This window comes from Aulonocara stuartgranti, assembly GCF_965226115.1.
Source record: "Aulonocara stuartgranti genome assembly, chromosome: 4".
Lineage (NCBI taxonomy): Eukaryota > Metazoa > Chordata > Actinopteri > Cichliformes > Cichlidae > Aulonocara > Aulonocara stuartgranti.
In genome coordinates, this window is record NC_138942.1 from 2,470,372 (window position 1) to 2,491,339 (window position 20,968).

At 44.2% G+C, this 20,968-nt stretch overlaps 1 protein-coding gene and 2 long non-coding RNA genes across 5 annotated transcripts in view; 2 read left to right on the forward strand and 1 right to left on the reverse strand.

Annotated features, from left to right (window-relative positions):
• Positions 1-20,968, reverse strand: part of LOC309704874 (xylosyltransferase 1-like) — a 38,941-nt gene that overhangs the window by 2,496 nt on the left and 15,477 nt on the right. For both annotated transcript variants that reach the window (XM_082530347.1, XM_082530346.1), the window contains exons 4-10: positions 20,173-20,375; positions 13,714-13,794; positions 12,811-13,027; positions 12,293-12,469; positions 7,481-7,749; positions 3,156-3,351; positions 1,663-2,005 (exon numbers count right to left, since the gene is read on the reverse strand). In XM_082530347.1, the coding sequence (XP_082386473.1) occupies positions 1,663-2,005; positions 3,156-3,351; positions 7,481-7,749; positions 12,293-12,469; positions 12,811-13,027; positions 13,714-13,794; positions 20,173-20,375 (1,486 nt within the window). The remainder of the gene's footprint in view (positions 1-1,662; positions 2,006-3,155; positions 3,352-7,480; positions 7,750-12,292; positions 12,470-12,810; positions 13,028-13,713; positions 13,795-20,172; positions 20,376-20,968) is intronic.
• Positions 6-1,672, forward strand: LOC309704878. 2 transcript variants are annotated; one of them, XR_014276395.1, is made up of 3 exons: positions 6-90; positions 181-273; positions 1,584-1,672. It is a non-coding gene; the product is annotated as an uncharacterized lncRNA (long non-coding RNA). The 2 variants fall into 2 exon arrangements; XR_014276396.1 differs by having other exon boundaries at positions 181-313; positions 1,584-1,652.
• On the forward strand, positions 1,930-12,346 carry LOC309704877. Its single transcript, XR_014276394.1, has 3 exons — positions 1,930-2,020; positions 11,897-12,179; positions 12,280-12,346. It is a non-coding gene; the product is annotated as an uncharacterized lncRNA (long non-coding RNA).

Here is a 20,968-nt window from a genome sequence, read left to right on the forward strand (position 1 = left end):
TGGAGTCCAACAGCAGAAGGACAAAGAAAGTCTGAGTTAAACTGGGACCTGAGCTGCCACAAAAAGTAACATCGTCTACGTAAGACGCAGGTAAGAAATAAGGAAACAAATCAAATGTAACAACAGTAAGCACAGAAAATGTTTATCCAAACAAAGACGCACATTTCATTTTGTTTTCAGGTTTCTTTGGTTCCCCGCGGCCCAAAGACTGTATATAAAAGTTGGAAGCAAGAGTAGGATCTGAGTGAGAAACTAACGGCTGCTGCACACGAGGTTCGCATTCTGTAAGCTTCTGCTTCACGTCATGGAAAGGGTCAGTCTCACAACCAAGAGTCGCCCCCTGCTGGTCATGACAGGGAATGCTGGTTTCACTACAGAACAAGTAGCCATTCAGTATCAGTTATAACAGCTTTCTATCTTTTGCACATTTTTCTGAATTTTAAAGGTTTTTTTTTTTAGTCCTTATTGCTTAAAAATGTTTTTAAGTTTCACAGTAAGTCTTCATCTTTTTAATTACTGCAACATGAGGCATATTTCAAGAGTAAAATTTAAGGAGCTTACAATATGAAGAGCCACTTTTTGAAGCCTGCTGACCCGCAGTCCTGTGCATGTGCAGCAAAGCCTCAGACGGGCTGTGCAGACAGATCTGACCAAATCCAAACCACTCAACGTTTTTAGTTTATCATTAATTATAAAAACCATGCTAGGAGTGGACATTTCAAACAAAAATGCTGCAAACTTTACTGTGAACTGTTTAACTTTTTAATAAAGTGCTTAAATGTAATTAATGATTATCGGTGGAATAGTTCATTAGCGAGAAGCTTGAGGAGTCTTCTCTAAATTAATTGGAGGTGAATGCTGTTATTTTAAAGTACAGCCACCAGTTACAGATGCCTGTGCAACAACAGTCCGATCGGATCACGTCACGCACCACCTGCACTTCATAGCAGCGCCCTGTAAAACCTCGGTGTCTATTCGTGCACCGAGCTTTACTTAGTCCTGCAGTTATCCCCTGGATACCCACACATGGCCCGAGGAGGTCAAACAAACCGAGCGTTAACCTGGGGCAGGCTAATTCGGACAGAGGTGACCCTGTGTGGGCGCAAGAGGGCGATTGGATACGCCACTATAAATATATGTTTGCATGGTGCTGACAGCTGTGACAGGAGGGCCTCTGCTCTGTGTAATTTAAGTATCTGCTATTGACATGAACAAGTATGAAGACCCTGCATATAGTTAACACTTGTTTCCAGGAGAGTTTCTGCAGGCCGACACTTTGTGCCAGGGTTAAGCCCAACCTGTTATTAAATGTGCTTTATAAATAAATGAAATGAAATAACTCGCTGTGCATGTAAGTGAAATGAATCCAGTGGATAAAAGTACTCTGATTACTAAGAACACACGTTTTCTTTTAACCACCAATGAATTTCTACTAAAGTATGAGGCTGTAAACTTGGTTTAGCCAAAACAGATGAGAAAACTTGCAATGATGTGTAAAAGTCCAAGTCTGACTCACAAGAACAAGCACAAAACAGAGACTTCCCATCTCAGGGAGGTTTTAAACCTGCACTTATTCTTTACAGGTAGAGCTCCCTTGGTCCTGTATATTTCCTGGAAACCCTGCACTCGTGCTTCTAAGCAGGATGAGGTCCGATCACCCACCTTGCTGTATCGGCCTTTGCCTGTGAAACTCCAGAGGAGCCACGATGAAGCTGGTCTGGCCCAGCGGGCTCCAGTGGTGCAGCACCCTCAGTGTCCACGTACCGGGCCTCAGCGGGGAGGTGAGAGGCGGCCGGTAGTGTGTGACCTCAGCGGAGGCGTCCACCAGGATGTCGTAGGTGGCGGCGATGACGTTGGTGGGGTCGATCCAGACAATCGTAGCAGTCAGGTTGCTCTGGCTCTGGCTCCGGCTCCAGCGCTGCACGGCCACCGGCTCGTCCTCTGGCCCCAGGAGACGCCCCCAGTTCCTGAAGAGACGCTCCTTAGGATCCCAGTCGGTCCCCACCTGAACAGCAGAAAGGTCAGAGACGACTCTTAAAGCTGTCTATACGAATGCGCTGCAGCTTGACAGAGTTTAGACATCGGTTAGAGAAAGGTGCACGTGAGACGCGTTTACTGATAGGAGCCTACCAGCTGTTCTCCAGGCTCGATTCCTCCAACTCTCTCCTCTCTGGCATCAACAAAAAGTCACTCTCTCACCTCCAGTTAGGCCAGAATGCACCAACTCAGCTTCTTTACTGGTTTTAGTCCTAGTTCAGGCCGGTTTTGGCTTCCTGTATATTTTTAGAGTTCACTTTAATATTTTACTGATCACTTTTAAAGCATGTCGTGTCTGGCCCCAAGCTACACCGCAGAAGTGTCGACTCCTGGGCCTCAGAGCTTCAGGCTGGTCCCTCGTGGCTGATCCGATCTAAAGCTGGCTGGTTTTGCCACCAGGGCCCCGGCTTTGAACTGACCCGGCCGATGAGATCGAGCTCGCACAATCAGTGACCTCCTTCTATCCAAGAACTCGTTTTTATAGACTTTACGTCACACTGTTACACGTGATGTCGCTTCCTTCTGGCTCTTGTCTTGTGACAAAGGAAAACTTTACAAAGTATTCCGACTGGTTTCTCCTGAAACTGGCTGAAAATGTGTGAAAGCTGCTCTAGAATACGTCAGCGTCACTGCAGGGGGCTGATCTGTTAGCGTTCACTGTTGGCTTTAATTAACCTGTTCTAGCCGGTCATAAAACCACAACTTAACATTTCTGCAGCAGAAATATTGAACTGTTGGAGTCCCAGCGTGGTACAACCGTCACAGTCACATCGGCCGTGTGTGGGATGCTCTTGTTCACGTCTCTGCTGTCTTTCGTTTCTCTGTAATCCTGTGAGATTGGAGATTCACTCTAAATTTTTGTATTTTCACCTACACGTTTTTCTATTTACCTGCTTTCTAATTTTTGAATATTTGCTTTTAGTCCTTGTTTTTACTTCCCTGCAGGGATCAATCATTTCTTAGACTTAAAAACATTAAAGCATCCTGGGACATTTTTGTAACTGAGAATATATTAAGGCATGTAAACTGAGGTAATAATAAACCCAAAACGGTGACTGCAGAACGATGTCCAGGTTTATGTTTAGTTAAGAGAGCCCTCATAAAGACACAAGTCTGACCTGGATGTGTTGGAGCCTGTTAGCGGCATGTGGAGAGCTGGTCAGGGTGAAGTGGTCTTTGGCGGCTACCCAGGTCTCCAGGGTTTCCAACTGGTTAGAGGCTTGGTTGGTAGCCACATGATGGACCAGGTAGCCCTGGTACTGGTCGGACAGGAAGTAAAGGTGCACAGACACCGGGTGACTCACGCCGACGTACCTGAGAAAGGAGAGAAAAAAAAGAAAAAGCATATTTAAATCACATATACAATAAAGTAGATACAACTTCCTCCCCTGACTGGTCCCAGCAGATGGCTGCCCCTCTCTGAGCCTGGTTTCTTCCTGTTAAAAAGTTTTTCCTTCCCACTTTCACCAAGTGGATCAAACCCGTGTTATCCTTCAAGACAAAATATCTTATTTTATTAGTATCAGAGGCGATCGTGGCTCAAGAGTTGGGTGTTTGTCTTGTAATCGGAAGGTTGCCGGTTCGAGCCCCAGCTTGGACAGTCTCGGTCGTTGTGTCCTTGGGCGAGACACTTCACCCGTTGCCTACTGGTGGTGGTCACACACCAGTGTATGAATGTGTGGATGACTGGATGTGTAAAGTGCTTTGGGGTCCTTAGGGACTAGTAAGGCGCTATACAAATACAGGACATTTACCAGAGAACACATGATGCTTTGGACAGGAAGTGCAGTTTGTTACAATGTATCAAACTGCAGTTCCTCTAACGTCCACTAGAGGCAGTCTCAAAGCGAGTCGGTTTAAAATACCCAACTTTACAGATAAGATGTTTACAGACTAACACAAAAATGTTTGTTAATTTAATCAATTAAATAAAATGATTTTTTTAAGGATCTCACTAAGTTGACCGTCAGGTGGATGGCACAAGTAACTGTAGCTGTGAAGCTTCACCTCACTGGAGTCCCTGAATTGGACCTCTGGAGTATTTGGAGCATTTTTAATACAATCATCTGACCAATACTTTTCCTGCTGCGCAGTTAATTGTACTGACATGCCACCCAAGAAGTCTGGGCTCCAGTTTTGATGTGTGAAATTCTAGGATTTTAATTGGATGTTATTCAGCACTAATTAGCAGGTATCGTGTCTGCCCACATAGTCTATGAATGCAGTTTGCTAACCAAGCCGGCTAATTATCTGGCACTCCACCCGCTCGTCTACATGTGGTAATTTCTGTCTGTGAAAAAAGCCAGCATGGCTGAAGCTGGGCCTTCAAAATGTAACCATCCTGCTCTCGACAGCCGTCTTTGATGTACAGTCTATGTTAATCCTACGTTTTCCCATTAACTACAGAATGGATCAAATGAACATTTGATTCAAACATTATTTATCCATAAAAATTCATCTTAATGAGTCTGGTGATCATCTGACATTTCATGTGCAGGAAAACCAGTGACGTTTCCACAGATGGTCTGTGTTCAGTGCAAACGATGGATACAGGAAACGCTTTAAGCATTACTGTACAGCAGGGTGGGCAACTCCAGGCCTCGAGGGCCGGTGTCCTGCAGGTTTTAGAGCTCACCCTGGGTCAACACACCGAATCAAATGATTAGTTCATTCCCAGGCTTCTGGAGAACTTCAAGACATGTTGAGGAGGTCATTTAGCCATTTAGATCAGCTGTGATGGATCAAGGACACATCTAAAACCTGCAGGACACCGGCCCTCGAGGCCTGGAGTTCCCTGCTTTGCACTGTAACGTCACAGGCAGCTGCTGGATTATGGCTCCAAATTACTCCAAGTTTTTTCCAAAAATATTTTTAAAAACTTAAACCTACATTCTCCTAAAAAACTCCTCCTGTTTAATTTTTTTTATTTATTTTTTTCCAAGTATTGTTGGACTGGTAGAAATTCAGACTCCCTAGGAATGATGCTGACGCTCAGGTTCGCTGCCTGATTGGCTGTCGTTAGTCACATGTCCCCATTCGCAGAAGACAACAGAAACATCAGCACTGACTGTCTGTGGTTAATTCAACATGGTAGTAAATTACAGGTAATGCTGCCCTTGTTGTCTTTGAGATGCACCCAGGATGTGACTGCTCTCCACAGTAATGCCAATCATTTGGATCCAGCCTCAATTACAACATTCAGAGCTTCTGATGATTAGATTTTAAGGCTTATGGAGTCTGTTATCTCCCTTTCTGCAGCCTTTTCTGCATTTTCTTCTGTTGTGTACACACTGTTGCAGTAGTGCTCGTATATATAATAAACTCAGGCTTTAAACTCTGTAAATGCTCAAATTCAGACAGTTTTCTGCTCTTTAATCTTTATGTAAAAGAGTCCTTAACATGTTCATTTTTCTGCTCTGATTGTGAGCTGCACTTCCCCCCATCCTGCTACGATTCTGACTTTCTGCTCTGAAGGGGAAGCCAATCCCATTAAAGACAACTCAAAGAAGAAGGGCGCTGAGACAGACAGAGGATGGACCGGCCAGCGTTTACTGACACAGATTAGGATTATTTTGACTCATGCAAAGGTACTTTGCTCCAAATGTGAAACCAGCTCTTTGAAGAATGACATCAGGTCGGCTATCATTCATTTCCTGATGAATGGCTTCACCTTATTATCAAAATCGTCTTTCAGGTGTTTATGTCTGTTTCTCCTTTTCCATTCGGACGGGCAGGCGAATGTTTTTCCTGGAAAACACTTTTTCTTAACGTGACAGCTTGAATCCCTGAATCTCTACAGAGGATGTGGAGAATCTCCAAGGACCTGTTAAACCAACTAAAGCACCACTGTGAAGGGAACCGTGTCTGCCTGCTTTCAAATGCATCTATGTTACTGCAGACATGGTTTTAGAGGTCTCCGACTGAAATCACAGGTTGAAGGAAACAGACTGGCCCTTTCTAACCACCCCCTACTTCCCCTTGCACACACACACACTCCCATAATGCTGCCCCCACCCATGCCAGCCACCAGTCCCCACCCAAGCTCCAGCAACAAGTACCTCCTTGTACCTACTGTGGGTCTGTGAGAGAGACGGAGCTGGAAAAATCTAGCCTGTGCAGAAACTGAAGCCTGATTGTACAAAGGAACAAGCTCGCCTTATCTTCATATTTAATTTGGACTGCACAAACACCAGCGGTGGCCAGTTTGGCGGAAAGACATTTCATCTGCTAGTCCTCCCCTTTCCCCTGAGAAGACGACTGCACAGTTTCTTTCTCTGCAAAAAGCACGATTTACTGGCACGGCCAATAATAACAGTGACTGATGGAAACTGATGGAGGTGATACCTGCACCTCTGCTCCAGCCTCTGACAGCCGTGCAAACACTGAGCTGAACCTGATGAGACGAATGCTTCAAACCAACAACAGCTTCATCTTCACTTTACAGTTTCAAAGTTGTTGGAGTTCAAACCTGAAGGCTCTGCAAACACTGCACTGCATGGCCGATCACGTAGATAATAAATGAGAACTGTGGGGAAAAAGGGATCCTGAGACACGATTATGCCTGTAGATGGATGCTCGCCCATGCAACACCCTGTGCTATTCCCAGCCTGATTGCCCCTGATAAAGCCGAGGTCTTTATCTCGTTTCCTGCCTGCAGGTGAGGAGCTGAGCTCGAAAAATAACCTGAGCAAAACAACCCAAATTCCCTCTTTACAAACCAAAAAGAGGCTTTTTGGCTGACGTGTTTGGACTCTTTATGTAGGCCAAGTTTTCAGTATGATTTTAATTAAAGCTTGCACAGCACTACATTTGATTAATATAGAGAAAGCAGGAAACCTGAGCAACATAACTCATTTTCACACAGCCTGAGCTTCTGTAAACATCATCTGACAGAGGTGTGAGAGAACGTAATGCCTGATGCAGATGGATCACACGATCATACGTTAGCCGGCTGGAACCCGTCAGTGACGTCAGACTGGGCCAGTGTGCGAACACCGCAGCTCACAGTCGGGCACATTTACTGCTACTGAGTGGGCATTATTCCTGCAAGCTCCATGCATGCAGACCCCTCAACGAAACCACACGGAGCGGTTCCAGTATCGAGTGGCTCTGAAGTGGATCGATTCCTGCTGTGTGGCGTTTGTGGAAAATATCCATGTGTGAAACGGTGACAGTCAATAATCTGAGCTGTGAGAATCATTTTTCTGCTAATCCGAAAATGTTTTTCTGTTGATGCCGTGAAGCACAACACTTCCTGTTTGTTTACTCTGAAGTTACACGTCATGATTCGATGCACTCTGAACGTTTATGCTCCCATTTGTGGTTATTGGTGTTAACAAAAGAGCCTTTGGATGCTTCTGGGACAATTCTGAACCCCAGTGCATACATGCACATGCACGCTTGGGATTTCCGTGTGGTTGGAGCCCAGCACCCTTGTTCGTACCTGCAGCTGTTGTCGCTGGGATGTCCTTGGAGCGAGCTGGCAGCGCGGGACAGTCCCATACGAGCAAAGGCGTGGTAGTGGGTGAACGCAGAGTCCGACAGGCCTGCGGGTCCGTCTGTCTCTGCCTCGTAGATGTTCTCCCAGTAGGCCTGCAGACCCGGTGTTCCCGAGGCGAGAGCTCCGAACAGGTAGGCGTCCAGCTGGCTGATGATCTCCTGACTGACGCTGGCCTCAAACTTCCGGGCGAAGAAGGTGGGTCTGGACGCTTGCTGCGGTCAGGAGAGACAAGGCGAGGAGGGATGAAGATATGTGCACAATAAAAGGCAGTTTGATGGTCACAAAGAAGATATTTTACTGTTTTCACTGACTCACTGGTTGAAATGAGTCCAAACACAAGGAATACAATCCCATGGTGCCTTGCTGTCACAAACAGGTTTATTCATGCTGTTTACGTCCAGCATACCTGCAGGATCACTGATGTTTACCAAGAAAAACATGAAGCTCAGCAGCCTCAGTCACTGCTTTCTGCAGCTGTGGTGCAGTGAGATGAACGTTGTAATGAAATGAGTCAGTTTCCCACCAGCCCAACAGCTCCAACACTGAAGCCTTTACTTTACCCGCGTTAACTTCACAGCTACCTCTGCTTTTGACCATTAATGCAATGTTTAACCTCTTTTATAATGTCTCCACTGCACTGTAAGCCATTCATCCATCAACACCACTCACAGATAACAATTTCAACCACTTAGCTTCACTTTCAGCGATTTAACTCACTGCCACATTAAACCATTTACGTTTGACGATGCACATTTAAACCTTTTACCCTTTACTTTCTGCTGTTTCACCCATTTACAATTATAAGCATGGAAGATTTATCACTAAAGCATTAGAAATAATAAACCAAATAATGTCCTTGTTTCTTGTAACAATTTCAACCATTTATCCTTTTAAGTATTTTAACAATTTATCCGTTAAAGTTTATGCTTCTATTCACATATTTAGTTTTCACTTGTTTTTAGTCACATGACAACATGTCCAGATGTTTTAGCTCTGGAATTTCTATACGGATAAATAGAAATTAAAATGTAAACAAACATCAACTCATCACTCGGCAGCTACAGAGCCACCGAGCTCATACTGATGATCACGATTTCAGTCAGAAACCCCCAGCATGCAGCTTCACACGTTAAAAACTGTCATTGCAGTAAAAGACTCAGCATCACACACATTTTTTTAAACGCGCACTGAGGGAAAAACATACTTTGCATCATTTTATTCTCAGTGGAAGGACGGCCCGGCACCTCCCCGGGAACACATTAGTCCATGTGAAAACCCTGTGAGTCAGCACATTCCCAGACAGCTTACCCCGACCTACACCTGATTCTAACCTAAAACCAAGTCTGGAAACCAAAAGCAGCATTTTGAAGGTCTGCCATATGATGTTCTCACTCCCAGGCTCCAAACTCAAACCACTCCCAACAGACAAGCCTGACATCATGCTGGGATCTCAAAGGAGACGTGAACGGCTCCTTCTTTCCTAAAATAGCTGTGATGGGAAAAAAGACACGAAAATGATCAAATCAGACGGTAGTAATGAAAGTACCGGGCGAACATTCGCATTGACAACTTTATGAGGTCGCCACCTGGACTGGTTTCCAGTAAAAAGGTGAATCATATCAAATATTAACTGGTGAAATTTCTCGGCTCATGAATGTAATTTTTATGCCACAGCAGAGAAACAGCTGCTGTAATAATCTGTATTATGGTTCAGCTCATAAAGGAATAAACATTTAAAACATTTTGAGGTTTGTGATGATGGGACGGCATCACATCTGCTTTGAGCTCTGCTGGTTTTCAGCAGAGACAAATCAGATCTTCAGGTCCTGCGAGGGCTATCGCTTCACGCAGGTCACAAAAGGCTGGAGTTTAGGAGCTCTTTCATAAAGGTGTGCAGTGTATGACCTGCACTGATACACTGGATCCTTATTATTGAGAATTCAAAGAGCTCTTGGTTTAGCTGCCGATCATAAAAAGCAGAAGTGCTCAGAACATGTGGGACAGAAGTGACGAAGAGGCTGAGAGCGAGAAGAAGAACTGCAGGAAAGAAGGGCGTGGCTATATGATGTCACCAGGAGGGTGTGACCTCACCACGCCAACTCGGTGGGCTCCGGCAGCACCGGCGAGCCAGGAAACCCCAGACTAATGAGAAGGCCTGAGCAGCCTGCAGCTTTGTTCCTCTGAGAAGTTATTCTGGGCGATTTGTAGCTAAACAACAGTGGAAACCACTAGTTACAGAGTCAGGGAGCCTTTTTGTTTCATCCATCATCAGATCAGAGGGAATCATATAAATCTACCTTAACTGCAAGCTCTCCGCTGTGCCCACAAAGGTCAGGCAAGACTGTGATGCTGGAGCTTTATTTAGCCCAGATATATCATCTTTAACCCTTTTATCCTTCAGGTTATTCCAGCAGAGCCGTATTCCCTCATTATTCCCATTACTGATTATTGTTGGCAGCAGTTTGTCCAACAGAAACCAAACTAAGCCTTCAAACTCCCAACCTGACATTTAAAGTGACAAATAAAGCCAAACATACTCAAGCTTCCCATCAGAGGAACCTAATGAAACCACAGTATTCACATTTCAGACGCCGGCACCAGTGAAGTCTTTGCTCGTCACGTACTTTGGTCAGTTACAAGTCTGCACATTATCTGTGAAATGTTTCCAACTGATTTAAAGAAGTCAACAACTAAACGAGCAGTAACTGATGCTGTATATGTAAACAGTTTGCTACAAATGACTGATTTTTCAGTGCATTTTATTATTTTTCATTGGGGCCTAGTCTAAAAACTAAAGCGTATGTACATATATGTCCTGTGACCCTTATATCCAGGACTCTGAGCTGCTTTTCCAACTGGCAAACCCGACATTATAATAATGACAACCTTGAGAAACCTCAGCAGTGAGTTTTGGGGAGCTACCGAGCTCTAAAAATATTTTTGCCATAAATGCAGAGCCGTTTCCAGGATCAGCTCTCCTTATAGAAGCCATCAGCAGCCCCACCACAGGCGCTGTCCTCAGGTCTGTTGTTACAGCGAGCTGAGGCCCGCCTGCTGGAAGTAAAAGCAGCACTGCTAATTTGTGAATGCGAAGCTATTCTGATCTCTGGTGACCTCAGGAGGAAAAGAAGGCGGAGCTTCTGAGACATGATACGGCCACAAATTTACCAGATTTCATATGAGTAAATCTCAAGTGTGGATTTATCCAGCCTTCATGTGTTCTCACACCACCAATCATAACTGTGACAGGATCTTCTTACAGCCGCTCATAATGGCCGAGACTCTGTTTTTAGCCAGAGGTGGAAAAAGCTGCATCAGTACAACAGATCTGACTTTAGGTCGGGAACAGCAGGAAAACGGGAGGCTGGGTGGGTTCCAAAGCAGCTTGCAACTGTATGCACGCTAAACTGCAAACGGTGAGCTTCACTCGTCACTGGTCTGCGTAAATTAATGATGTAAGTTTGGTAAATATTAGGAGCAAAAGTTGCCTCTATCAGGGAACTACTGTTGAAGGGATTTGGTTCGTTGTTACGAATTTTTGAAGGACGAATTATTTGTTCACATCAGATCGGGTCTCTCTTTTCTGCAGGCATCTTCACTTCTGAATCTGATTTTTCAAATTCAGTTCAATCTTTAACTGTTAACAGATTTCTCTGTAGGGCTTCCCAAGGTTTTTCTTTCGGGGTTTTAGGGGACAGTACACATTAATCAAGAGACAGAAAATGCTAATGTTTTAGCAGCTAATTCATACCCACAGAGTCGACCTAAAATTCACAAGTTATTTAAAACAAACAAACAAAAACAGCCACACAAACAGTCCCTCAGTTTCCCACCAAAATGTAATCTACAATAAGACGTCCGAATGAACTTTTCTGGAATTCAAATCAGTTTTTGTGTAGTTCTGCTAAAAAAAACAAACAAAAAAAAACAAACCCACACAAATGTCACTGGTGTTGCTGTGCTGCTTATGTGATTACTGCCTGTATACAGGAAACCTGGAAATTAACAATTTGTACTTCTTATTCCTCAAAGCAAATGTTTTTAATGCGTTTGTGGTTATATAAGATTCAAACGTTAACTCATGAATCATTTTACTAAAAATATATACATGTTCATATGTCACGTTTCAGTCCGAGTCTCTGATTGGTTAGTTGTGTCCCATGTGATGGAGGAAGCTCTTTGGTTAAGATGAAGGGTTTTGCTGACCCTGAACAAGAAACTGTCCAGAACATTAAACAGTTAGCGGTGATAGTGTTTAAGTCACTTACACACTAATGTTAATGATATTATTGATGCTTCAGGAATCATTAAAGTTGTATTAATGTGTGAAGATGTAATGCAATGACTTTTTTTCTGCAGTAACAACAGTTTACAGAGAAAATCCCAGCAGGGAACCAGGCAATGCTAACGTCCAGGTTAGCCTACAAAAGACGTCTGTGCACATCATCCTGACAGAAACAAGTCCAGCTGTGTGCAGCTGGTTCAGGCTGAGCTAATTCTACTGGACCATCATGTTTCATGGACACAGTCAGCAACTCATTAAACTCAGACTCAAGTGTTTGCTGGGATGTGAGCCGGTGTTACAGGACAACTCACTCCAAACACAAACCTGCGTTCACTCGTGTCTGTGCTGGTTTTACACGTAAGTGACAAGTCTCCACGTATTTTTTGAACTTATGCAAGTTTTATGCTGGGCCCTGATTGGCTCTAAGCCAGCTGTGATGTCACATGATGCTGCACAGTGTGGCGTCCTACCTGGAAGCGCGGCAGATCTGAGGGCTTGAAGTCGTTGGGCGAGCAGCCGCACCAGTCCACGATGTGCTTGTACTGGCACTTACATCCCAGTTTGCGGTTCCAGTTGGTGAGCCTCAGGTTGTTGTCCACCATGGTCTCGCAGTGGGCGCTGTTCTCCAGCACGGTGTGGAAAAAGGACTGGAGGAGGGAGAGGTACGTGTATCAGTCATCATCGTTTGGCTGTTTTATGCATTTAATGCAGAAAAAAACCAAAATCTCATTTTGCTTTTTGACTTATCAAATATATAAAAAGATTGTGATGATAAAGAGACTCATGTAAAAAATTAGAAGTGTTTCAGGTTTTTCAAATATTCCTAAAGTGAAATAAAACTGAAATATTGCCTCATTTTCAGAGAACAGACTTGGAGGATGTCCCGGGATCGTTTCTGCTGGAATACTTTTTTCTTGTTAAAATGACAGACTCTGCATCGGCGTGGCGTGTCTGAAGAGTTCTATACATGTGTGTGCGTGTGCGTTACCTCGGCGGGCAGCAGCGTGTAGGCGTAGAAACGCTTCATGCTGCCGACCAGCTCGTCCCTGGAGTTGACCACATAATCCACAAAGCGCCTGTTGAGCAGGAACCAATCAGAGCCTCCATCCACAGAAATGCCCTCTGGGATCTTTCGATCTCCAAGACGCCACATGTGGGTGTCGCACTCGTAGAAGAGACGGTCCAGGCCCTGTTTACGGATGAAACTGAGAGGACGCTTACGATTACTCAGCCTGAAGCGTGCTGTAATGAGGCCCTAATAATGACACCTTTTAACCTTTAATGTTATTTATTTTACTTAATGCAGAGTAGACCAGTTTTTATTGATCTATTATTGATTTATTGATCAGTCTATTCTCTGTCTGAAATCCCGTTTCAGCTCCCATCAGCTATTCTGTGATTCAAAGGCTGGAGGATGAGGGGCAGCAGCCAGTGCTAACCCTAACAGAGTGCGGTGTTTAGCCCACATGTTGTATTTATGTCTGTTTTAATATGATATTTCATATCAGCATCTGACACTGCGACACACACAGGCTTATGTAAAGAACCTGAAAGCGAGCAGTGTTTCCTTCACATAGATTTCCTTTCTGTGAATCCAGCCAAAGATGTTTCAGTGGAACTGCGCTGGCCCCTCGAGGGCTTTCCAGGAACCGAGCTTTGGTTAACTTGGATATAATTTTGGGATCATTTTCTCGAAGCGCAGGAGCATTTCCAAGTATCTCCCCGCTTTACGCTCACAAACGCCGAGAGCTTCAAATCGTTGTTCCATGAATCCACGATTCAGGTTCAGCGGCTCGGCCCGCAGCCCAACGTTACGCTGAGTTATTGTGCAGCTTGTTTTTCACTTCATTGCACTGTTTTAATAAAGGCCCGTGGGGCACGCATGCCTTACCGTGCGTTGTCTCTGCCGTGAGATTTGATGAAGTTCATGCTGCGGTATTTGGACAGGAAAGCCACCAGCTGCTCGTTGGTCCTGAGGAGAGACGACAGCTGTGAATCATCAGATCAGACTCCATCTGACCGGGAGGTGTGGGTCACAGAAACAAACACACCCGGCCCCATGCTGCGAACGCTGCTGTGACTTATGTGTTTGGACCTGAGTATCAACAGTTTCAGTCTGTTTATGTCTAGAAGACGAGCAGTTTGACAGCAACAAGGTTTATAATGTTCATGTTGTGGTGTCACCATGAGCTTCAGTGCTGCTGTTCAGAACGTAGTATTAGGACAACTACGGCAAAGATGAAGATGAAACGCATCAGGTCAGAGCTGTAAAATGAAACGTCTGCTGGTTTTAAATCCCTGTTGTTAGCAAACAGTTTAACAAATCTCGGTTAAACGCAGAGCTCTGATCTCAACATCGTGGAAGTTAGTCTGCCGTGACGAAAGGGGAACAGGAAAATATATCAGATATACAAAAACCTAAAACCAAACCTGGATTAAACAAGTCTAACGTGAGTCTGAAGCACATCAGCTGGAGCTTCATCCAAAACAGAGTCTAGGTGTTTGTTTTTACAGTTACAGTAAAAGCTGGTGTGTGAAAAGTTACCGTAATTAACTAAAATAATATAAAAGCGATCAGAAACAACAGCGTGCTCTCACAAAGATAAAAGACGGTTCATTTTGTCAAGTGTTACTCTTTAAAATTACTCTAAATATCCTCCGTTAGAAAATAAAAACACTTTTAAACAGCAGCAGTCCTAATCCAGGCTCACCAGGTGTAATAATAACAGCCCACCTGTCATGTGACCCCAACTTTAAACTATTCATAGGACTATTTTTGAAAGCATCCAGACTTCAGCTGCTCATATCACCAAATCAGACGACACTGAAACAACACTGCAAGAAGTTTTCATTCTTCTATTTCATCCATCGAGCAAATTTTTATCTTATAGAGCTGATTTATTGTGTTTTCTCATCTACTCTCTACACTCTGTTGTATTTAGTAACTGTTTATTTGGCTTTGTTGCACTTTTTGACCCATTTTACTTTATAGTTCTATATTCAGCCTTCACATGGTGTTCAATTGTTTTTTATTTAGATTTTTACTGACTGCGATCATGTATTTCATTTTACTTTATTTTTCTATTTAATTCTTTTGTGTAATTTTTACCTCATTAGAGTTATTTTCTCATAATGAGCTGTTCTACTTTCCTTGGGGGGATTAAAATAAAAATAAGTATGTTATTTTATTTCAGTCTCCCATTATGTAATAATTCATTCATATCTGATCCTGACATGATGTCGTGAGCCTTTGGCCTCCTGAAGAACACAAACAACACCAAACCAAACATTTAGGTGTCTGATGAGGACTTTAATTCCTTTGACGGCCGTACGTCTAAGCAGGATGCTGTTGCTGACGCAGGATGCGGCTCTTGTTGTAAACTGTGCAAAAACAATCTTCCATTTAGGGGAATCGAGGTGATGCTGCGTGGCTGTTTTTTGGGACAGCTGCCCCAGTTTGTTTACTTCCTCTTCCAGGCGAGGGGAAGCATCTCTGCTTCAGCGCGAGGCCTGAAGCTGAGACGCTCACAACGACTCTCCCAGCATGCACAGCGTGAGCCTGGTGTCGGCCCGAGCTGCAGACAGGACAGCAGACGCACAGATCGCTTTGATTACAGCTGATTACAGTCGTTAAGACGAACCGCAGGCGTGCATGTGTGCATTTGTGGCTGTGTTTGTGTTGCTGCTGTGCAGAGGCACAGCAATCTATAGCTGGTCGTATATCACCAAAGATTTCTCACATGTACAGATTATATTTACAGATGTGTTAGCTGAGGAATAATTTCACTTTTTGACAGCTGGTGGTCGTTAAGTGACGTTTAGCTAAGAAACAAACAAACCTGGAAACAGGCGTGGACGCACGGAAGCAGAACTTGTATCTTGGGGCTGCTGTGAATTCGGATGCTTTGACATCTGTTAGGGCTGAAACTGTTTTGTTCCCTTCGTGTTGAGACGCATGAACTCGTGTTTCTTTGCTGACTCACTGTTTATATGCACCAACCTTTTTTTCTACATAATGTGACCTTAACTATAAATCAATCATTTTAGGAGGAAACTCAACAATAACAGAAGAGTTTCATGTTCTCGTCTTATTGTTTTCTTTCATTTGTTTCTTAAATGTATGAACGACACATTTGTAACATAAACAGCTGGAAAATCATCAGTTTGTATTTAGCTCCTAATCTGAGCTGATCACAGTTACTGGGTTGGTACATCTGTCAAACTGGCCTGCAGTGGTGAGTACATGGACAAAACACTAAAATCATCTTTTTCTCTTATTTTGTCCAAGAACAAAGATAAAAACATGATCCCACAGAGCAGTGCTGTGTCTCTTCCTTCGGTGAGGCCTCTGGCCCACAGCTGGCCCACAGCTGGCCCCAATTATTCATGGAAACATACCTTTATCTTTTTAAAAAACAAGAACCTGTTTGCCACAATCTACATGCAAACACTACGCTTGTTTTAAAAAACATCTGATTAGGTTTTTGCCTGCAGATAGACGGGCCGTCCATGACTCCCTGCAGTGTGCCAACGTTCAACACACACGTGCAAAGACAGCGTGACGGCGAAAGCTGAAAGAACTGCATACATTAAGTTTATTTCACCTTCCTGCTCAGCTGGATGAGGGCGTTCCCCTCTCTGCTAAATCGGATTTTTCCACAGCCTCTGTTGTTTAGCCGTCATCTCATTGTCAGAACAATATAGTCTTATTCTGCCAGTGTTCATCAGGACCAGCGATCAATAAACTCATTCCCTACTTATCCACATCTCCCAAAACCTTTCCTCACCCCTGCTCCAGACTCTGGACACTTCATGGCACCACAAACTCCACAGTGGATCTTAAGACTGACGAGAAAACAGGTCTCGAATCTGCTGATCTGTGACCTTTCTGATGGTTTTATGGTCTCAATCTCCAGTTTCAGGTCTGATTAAATTCAAAATGATGTAATCTTTATGAATTATGATCCACATTAGGGTCCAAGAATCAGATTATGCTTTTGGGCGGGTCTAGTTATGACAGACATGTTGCAAACATCCAAGCATGTTGCACAAACACTCTGCTTACGAGGGGCAGCCAATCAGAAGGTGGTTTGCTTTAAGTGGGTGGGGCTAGAAGATGAGTTGAGGAGCTGCACAAAGAACCGTGAGAAGATAAACGAGGAGCTGCGACTCATTCAAAGCACCTCTCGTAGAGTCCAAGAATAATATATAGTGTGACGGGTTCACTTTGAGCTCCTCTCTGTCCCGATTAACTGAACGTCCTCCTCACAGAGCGGACTTCCTGACGCGCCCTCCTGCTGTGCTCATGCACATTTCTGTCTGTTGCTTTAACAGTTTAAGAGTTGAAAACTGCAGAGACTGATCTGCAGTTTTACCGTTTAGCCATTTGGAAGAAACGTTTGAATGTTTAAGTGAAGAAAGAGAAAGCTGTGTGACCCCCTCTCCCCAGAGAGCCGCCATCGCTCATGATGTCACAGCGATCGATGGATGCTGTGGTGCTAACGCTGCAGCTGTGTTATGGATTTTAGCCAGAAGCATGTTCAAACCATCGCTGTTATGGAGGACAGCAGGCCGGTGCTCGTGAGCTCACGAGGACAGAACGATGGGAAAGAAAAAAGACTGAAAGATGAACACGTGTCATCAGTCTGGAGCTCTCCACAGAAACTGCTTCGTTTAGATGAACGCTTTAAACAGTCAGCATTACGACTCCAGGTCTGATTTGGGGAAGTAAATAAATTTGATTGCATCTGTGAGGCTTTTAGCTCTCGGTCCAGACTCCAGGGTGTGGAAATCTGAAAACGCCACTTTGCTGTTTCACTGTGTACAAAGTAAACAATGACCTCAGCTGCTCAGCCGTCCACCAGTAAAGTTTAAACAACCTTCAGTCACCTTTAACTTTCCATTTAAAAGCTAATACCAGAGTAGCCTCAGGCCTTTCAGGGTGACAGCTCTCTCTTTGCTCTTCCATGTACGGTTTGTTTATGTTTGGATTTCTGCTGTGTGTGACTTAATTAGTTCATGTATAGTTTATATTTCTATTAAAACAGCAAACTAACCGCTGGAGGTAATACAACAAATGACTTACATCCTGAGAGGAAAGCAGGACGGAAACTTTCATGGATTTTATCAAAGAAAATGATCGATGCATTACAAACGCTGTGTCTTCTTCCCTCACAGAGAAGAATGTCATTAGCGAGGGCCGCAGCCACATGCTAATGACATGTTGGTGTGCTGCGAGCGTGCACGCCATCGTGCTATTTGCCTGCACTGTTGTGCTCATGTTGTGGACCGTGGCCGGTCACTGCTCAGAGCCAATCTGTTTTCACAGATTATAAAAGCGGGAAAATGAATAAAAGCTCACTTGAATGTGAAGACTGTGATTCTTATTTTGTCTCTTTCTGTTAACGACCAAAGGACAGATTATCTTTAAATAAACGTTAAAGAAAATTTGGTTTCTCTCTTTTTCAGACTATTATCTGTACACCATAGATATGGTCCTGTGGGACAATTCCACCAGAGCGGCAGATCCTGAAAGACTCAGACCAGCCACGCCACATCAAAGTAGACGTGGAAACTACCTGCGTTTCTGTGTCTACATCACTAAATGAGTTTCGGTCATGCAGCTGAACAAGTGTACCTAATAACTTGGCTTTTATATTTATATACACGTACAAATACTGTTATGCTGTTTGATGCCGTTTTTATTCTTCTCGATATATAGTGTCATAGAGAGGCGTTATAGGTCTCAGGAACAGAAGCTCCACCCACCTGCTGCGCCGACCCTCTGTTTATGAGGGGCAGCCAATAAGAAGAAAGCTATGATATGCCTCTGTCACACAGGCACATACAAAATGCCTGTGGATGCGATGGATGGAGCTAAAACCAATTAGAACAACTGTGTGATGTAGCTCTGAATGCCAAAACATTAAGAACAGGCTTGAGTGGAAATGTGAGCTCTGAGATTCGTCTGCTTCCAGGGTTGAACTCTGGTTTAAAACTTTAAGTCATTCATAAATATTTACAAGAAATAAGAATGTGGATCAGATAAACACTTACTCAGAAAGAGCACAAAGACACTGGCTATTGATTCGTCTGCATGCATACTTTTCTCTTAAGATTTGCACCTAATTTTGGACTCTGTGGAAACTGATTAGGTCACAATGAAACCTGATAAACTTAAACCAACATCCTGGCTGAGGTGCATTAAAGTGCAGTAGAGCTGATTCCTTTCACACGTCACCCATCTGTGACCCTCTGACATCCCCAAAGCCAGCTCACACCTGCTCCTAAATTGCTAGAAGACCTGCCTGAGGCGTTTACTCAGGAAGGCGAGAAGCAGCTGGATCTCATCTTGCTTCACATCCCTGCACCAGTTCAAACACACCGATGAGCCAAAACGTATCCTCCACCGGCCTCTTTATGTAACCTCGTTACTGCTTCACATAATTCAGGACTTCTGCTGATCACTGCCGATCGATTCAAACCGAGACACGGGACAGCCAAGAAGAAATGCTCTGCTTCACAGCTGCAGGCTCACGGCTCGCTCTGGTTTACAGTCGTATAGATCAAGTTACCAATAAACCACAAGAGCATCAACTCAAACAAACAAGGCCCACAGGACTGGGCAGATTAGTGGCTGTTAGCTGACATGAGTGGCACAGCTTCCACAGCCATCTGTACTACGAAGCAAGCTCAACGTACGCAGGTTATCTTCTCTACCTGCGGTACAGTCGGGAAGCTACACCTGCAGCCGAGGAAGTACGAGGAAGGAAGAAGCCAGCAAGAAACACTGGCAGAAAGAAATGTGTCAGTTAACAGATTATCAGCATCACAGCTCACAGGAAGATCTGACTGTAATTACAACTCTGTACGCTGCCATTGTGTTCTTTAAACAGAGGATTTCAAATGATGACTGACAGTGTCAGGCTTTTACATTCAGGAGCAAACCAACTCCAAACCAGGAAGTAGCCTGACTTACAAATTTTATAAAAGGTCGTCACGTAATGACCTTTTAGAGCAACTTTAGGTCTGACACATCTTCCAGCATTGGTGGTACTGTTGCTCATGGGATTAAATGGTGAGCAGGTAGTTTTGGAAAAGCTATTAAAACCTCATTTCACCAACTTCAGTCTATTTTAAACAGATCTGTGGTGTTTTATCCACCAAAGGCTGTTTGTTTTTCTGCAAACTGACCTTTTCTTACATCACCAGAATCAGTCAGATCACATTTGCAAACTCGACATAAACTACATGAACTACAGGCACTTTCAGCTGGGGCTCATCTTCACACTGTAATCACATCAAGGAACACGTTTTAATATCAGGTGTAAACTTCAGCTCAGGCTCTTACCTGATGGGGTAGTCTGCAGCGCTGAGATTGATGAAGAAGTCCCAGGACCAGTCGGCCATGCTGAGGATGTCCTCCATGCTGCGTAGGTACATGGTCAACAGGCTGGCCCCGCCCCAGATGGTGGCCATCCTCCAGGGAGTCACCCGCACGTTTGGATACCGGCTGGCCAGAGACACCACCTCTCTGTGGAGGTAGTTGGACCTCTGAGAGAGGGAAAGGATCACAATTAAGAAATATGACAGCGGTGATAGGCTCCACCCCCCCGGGATCCACTGGAGATGGATTTTTTTCAGCAGTTCAAACACTTTTGTTACTGTGGACATCGACAGAGCTTCAAAACTGCTTTCTCAACCATTCCACAGGATTTATAAAGCTCACTATAAACGCACATTTAGCTCCATTTTTCAGACTGTGAAATCAAGGGTGTCGGACTCGTCCCAAGAGATGTGGACTGGGCGTCATGCTGCCGGCTTTATAGTCACTGCTGCTAAATGCTTTGGTGCAGGTTTAAATGAGGGAACAAGAAACGTTGCCTAAAAGTGGCGTGTTACGATGTAAAAGTCTGATTATGAGCCGGTTAATGCTGCACAAAGTTTTAAAGCTTCTCAGCTGAAGACGTGAAGAAAATAACAGATTCAGATAAAGTGACGGCCCGGCGGTGGGGGCGCTCGCTAGGACTGTGGACAGCCTTGCAACAGAGCGTGCACAGACTCATGGGACTGTTAGTGTTATTTATTCAACCTTTATTGTAGCAGGAAGTCCCACAGAGATGGAAATCCGTTTCCCCTGGGAGACC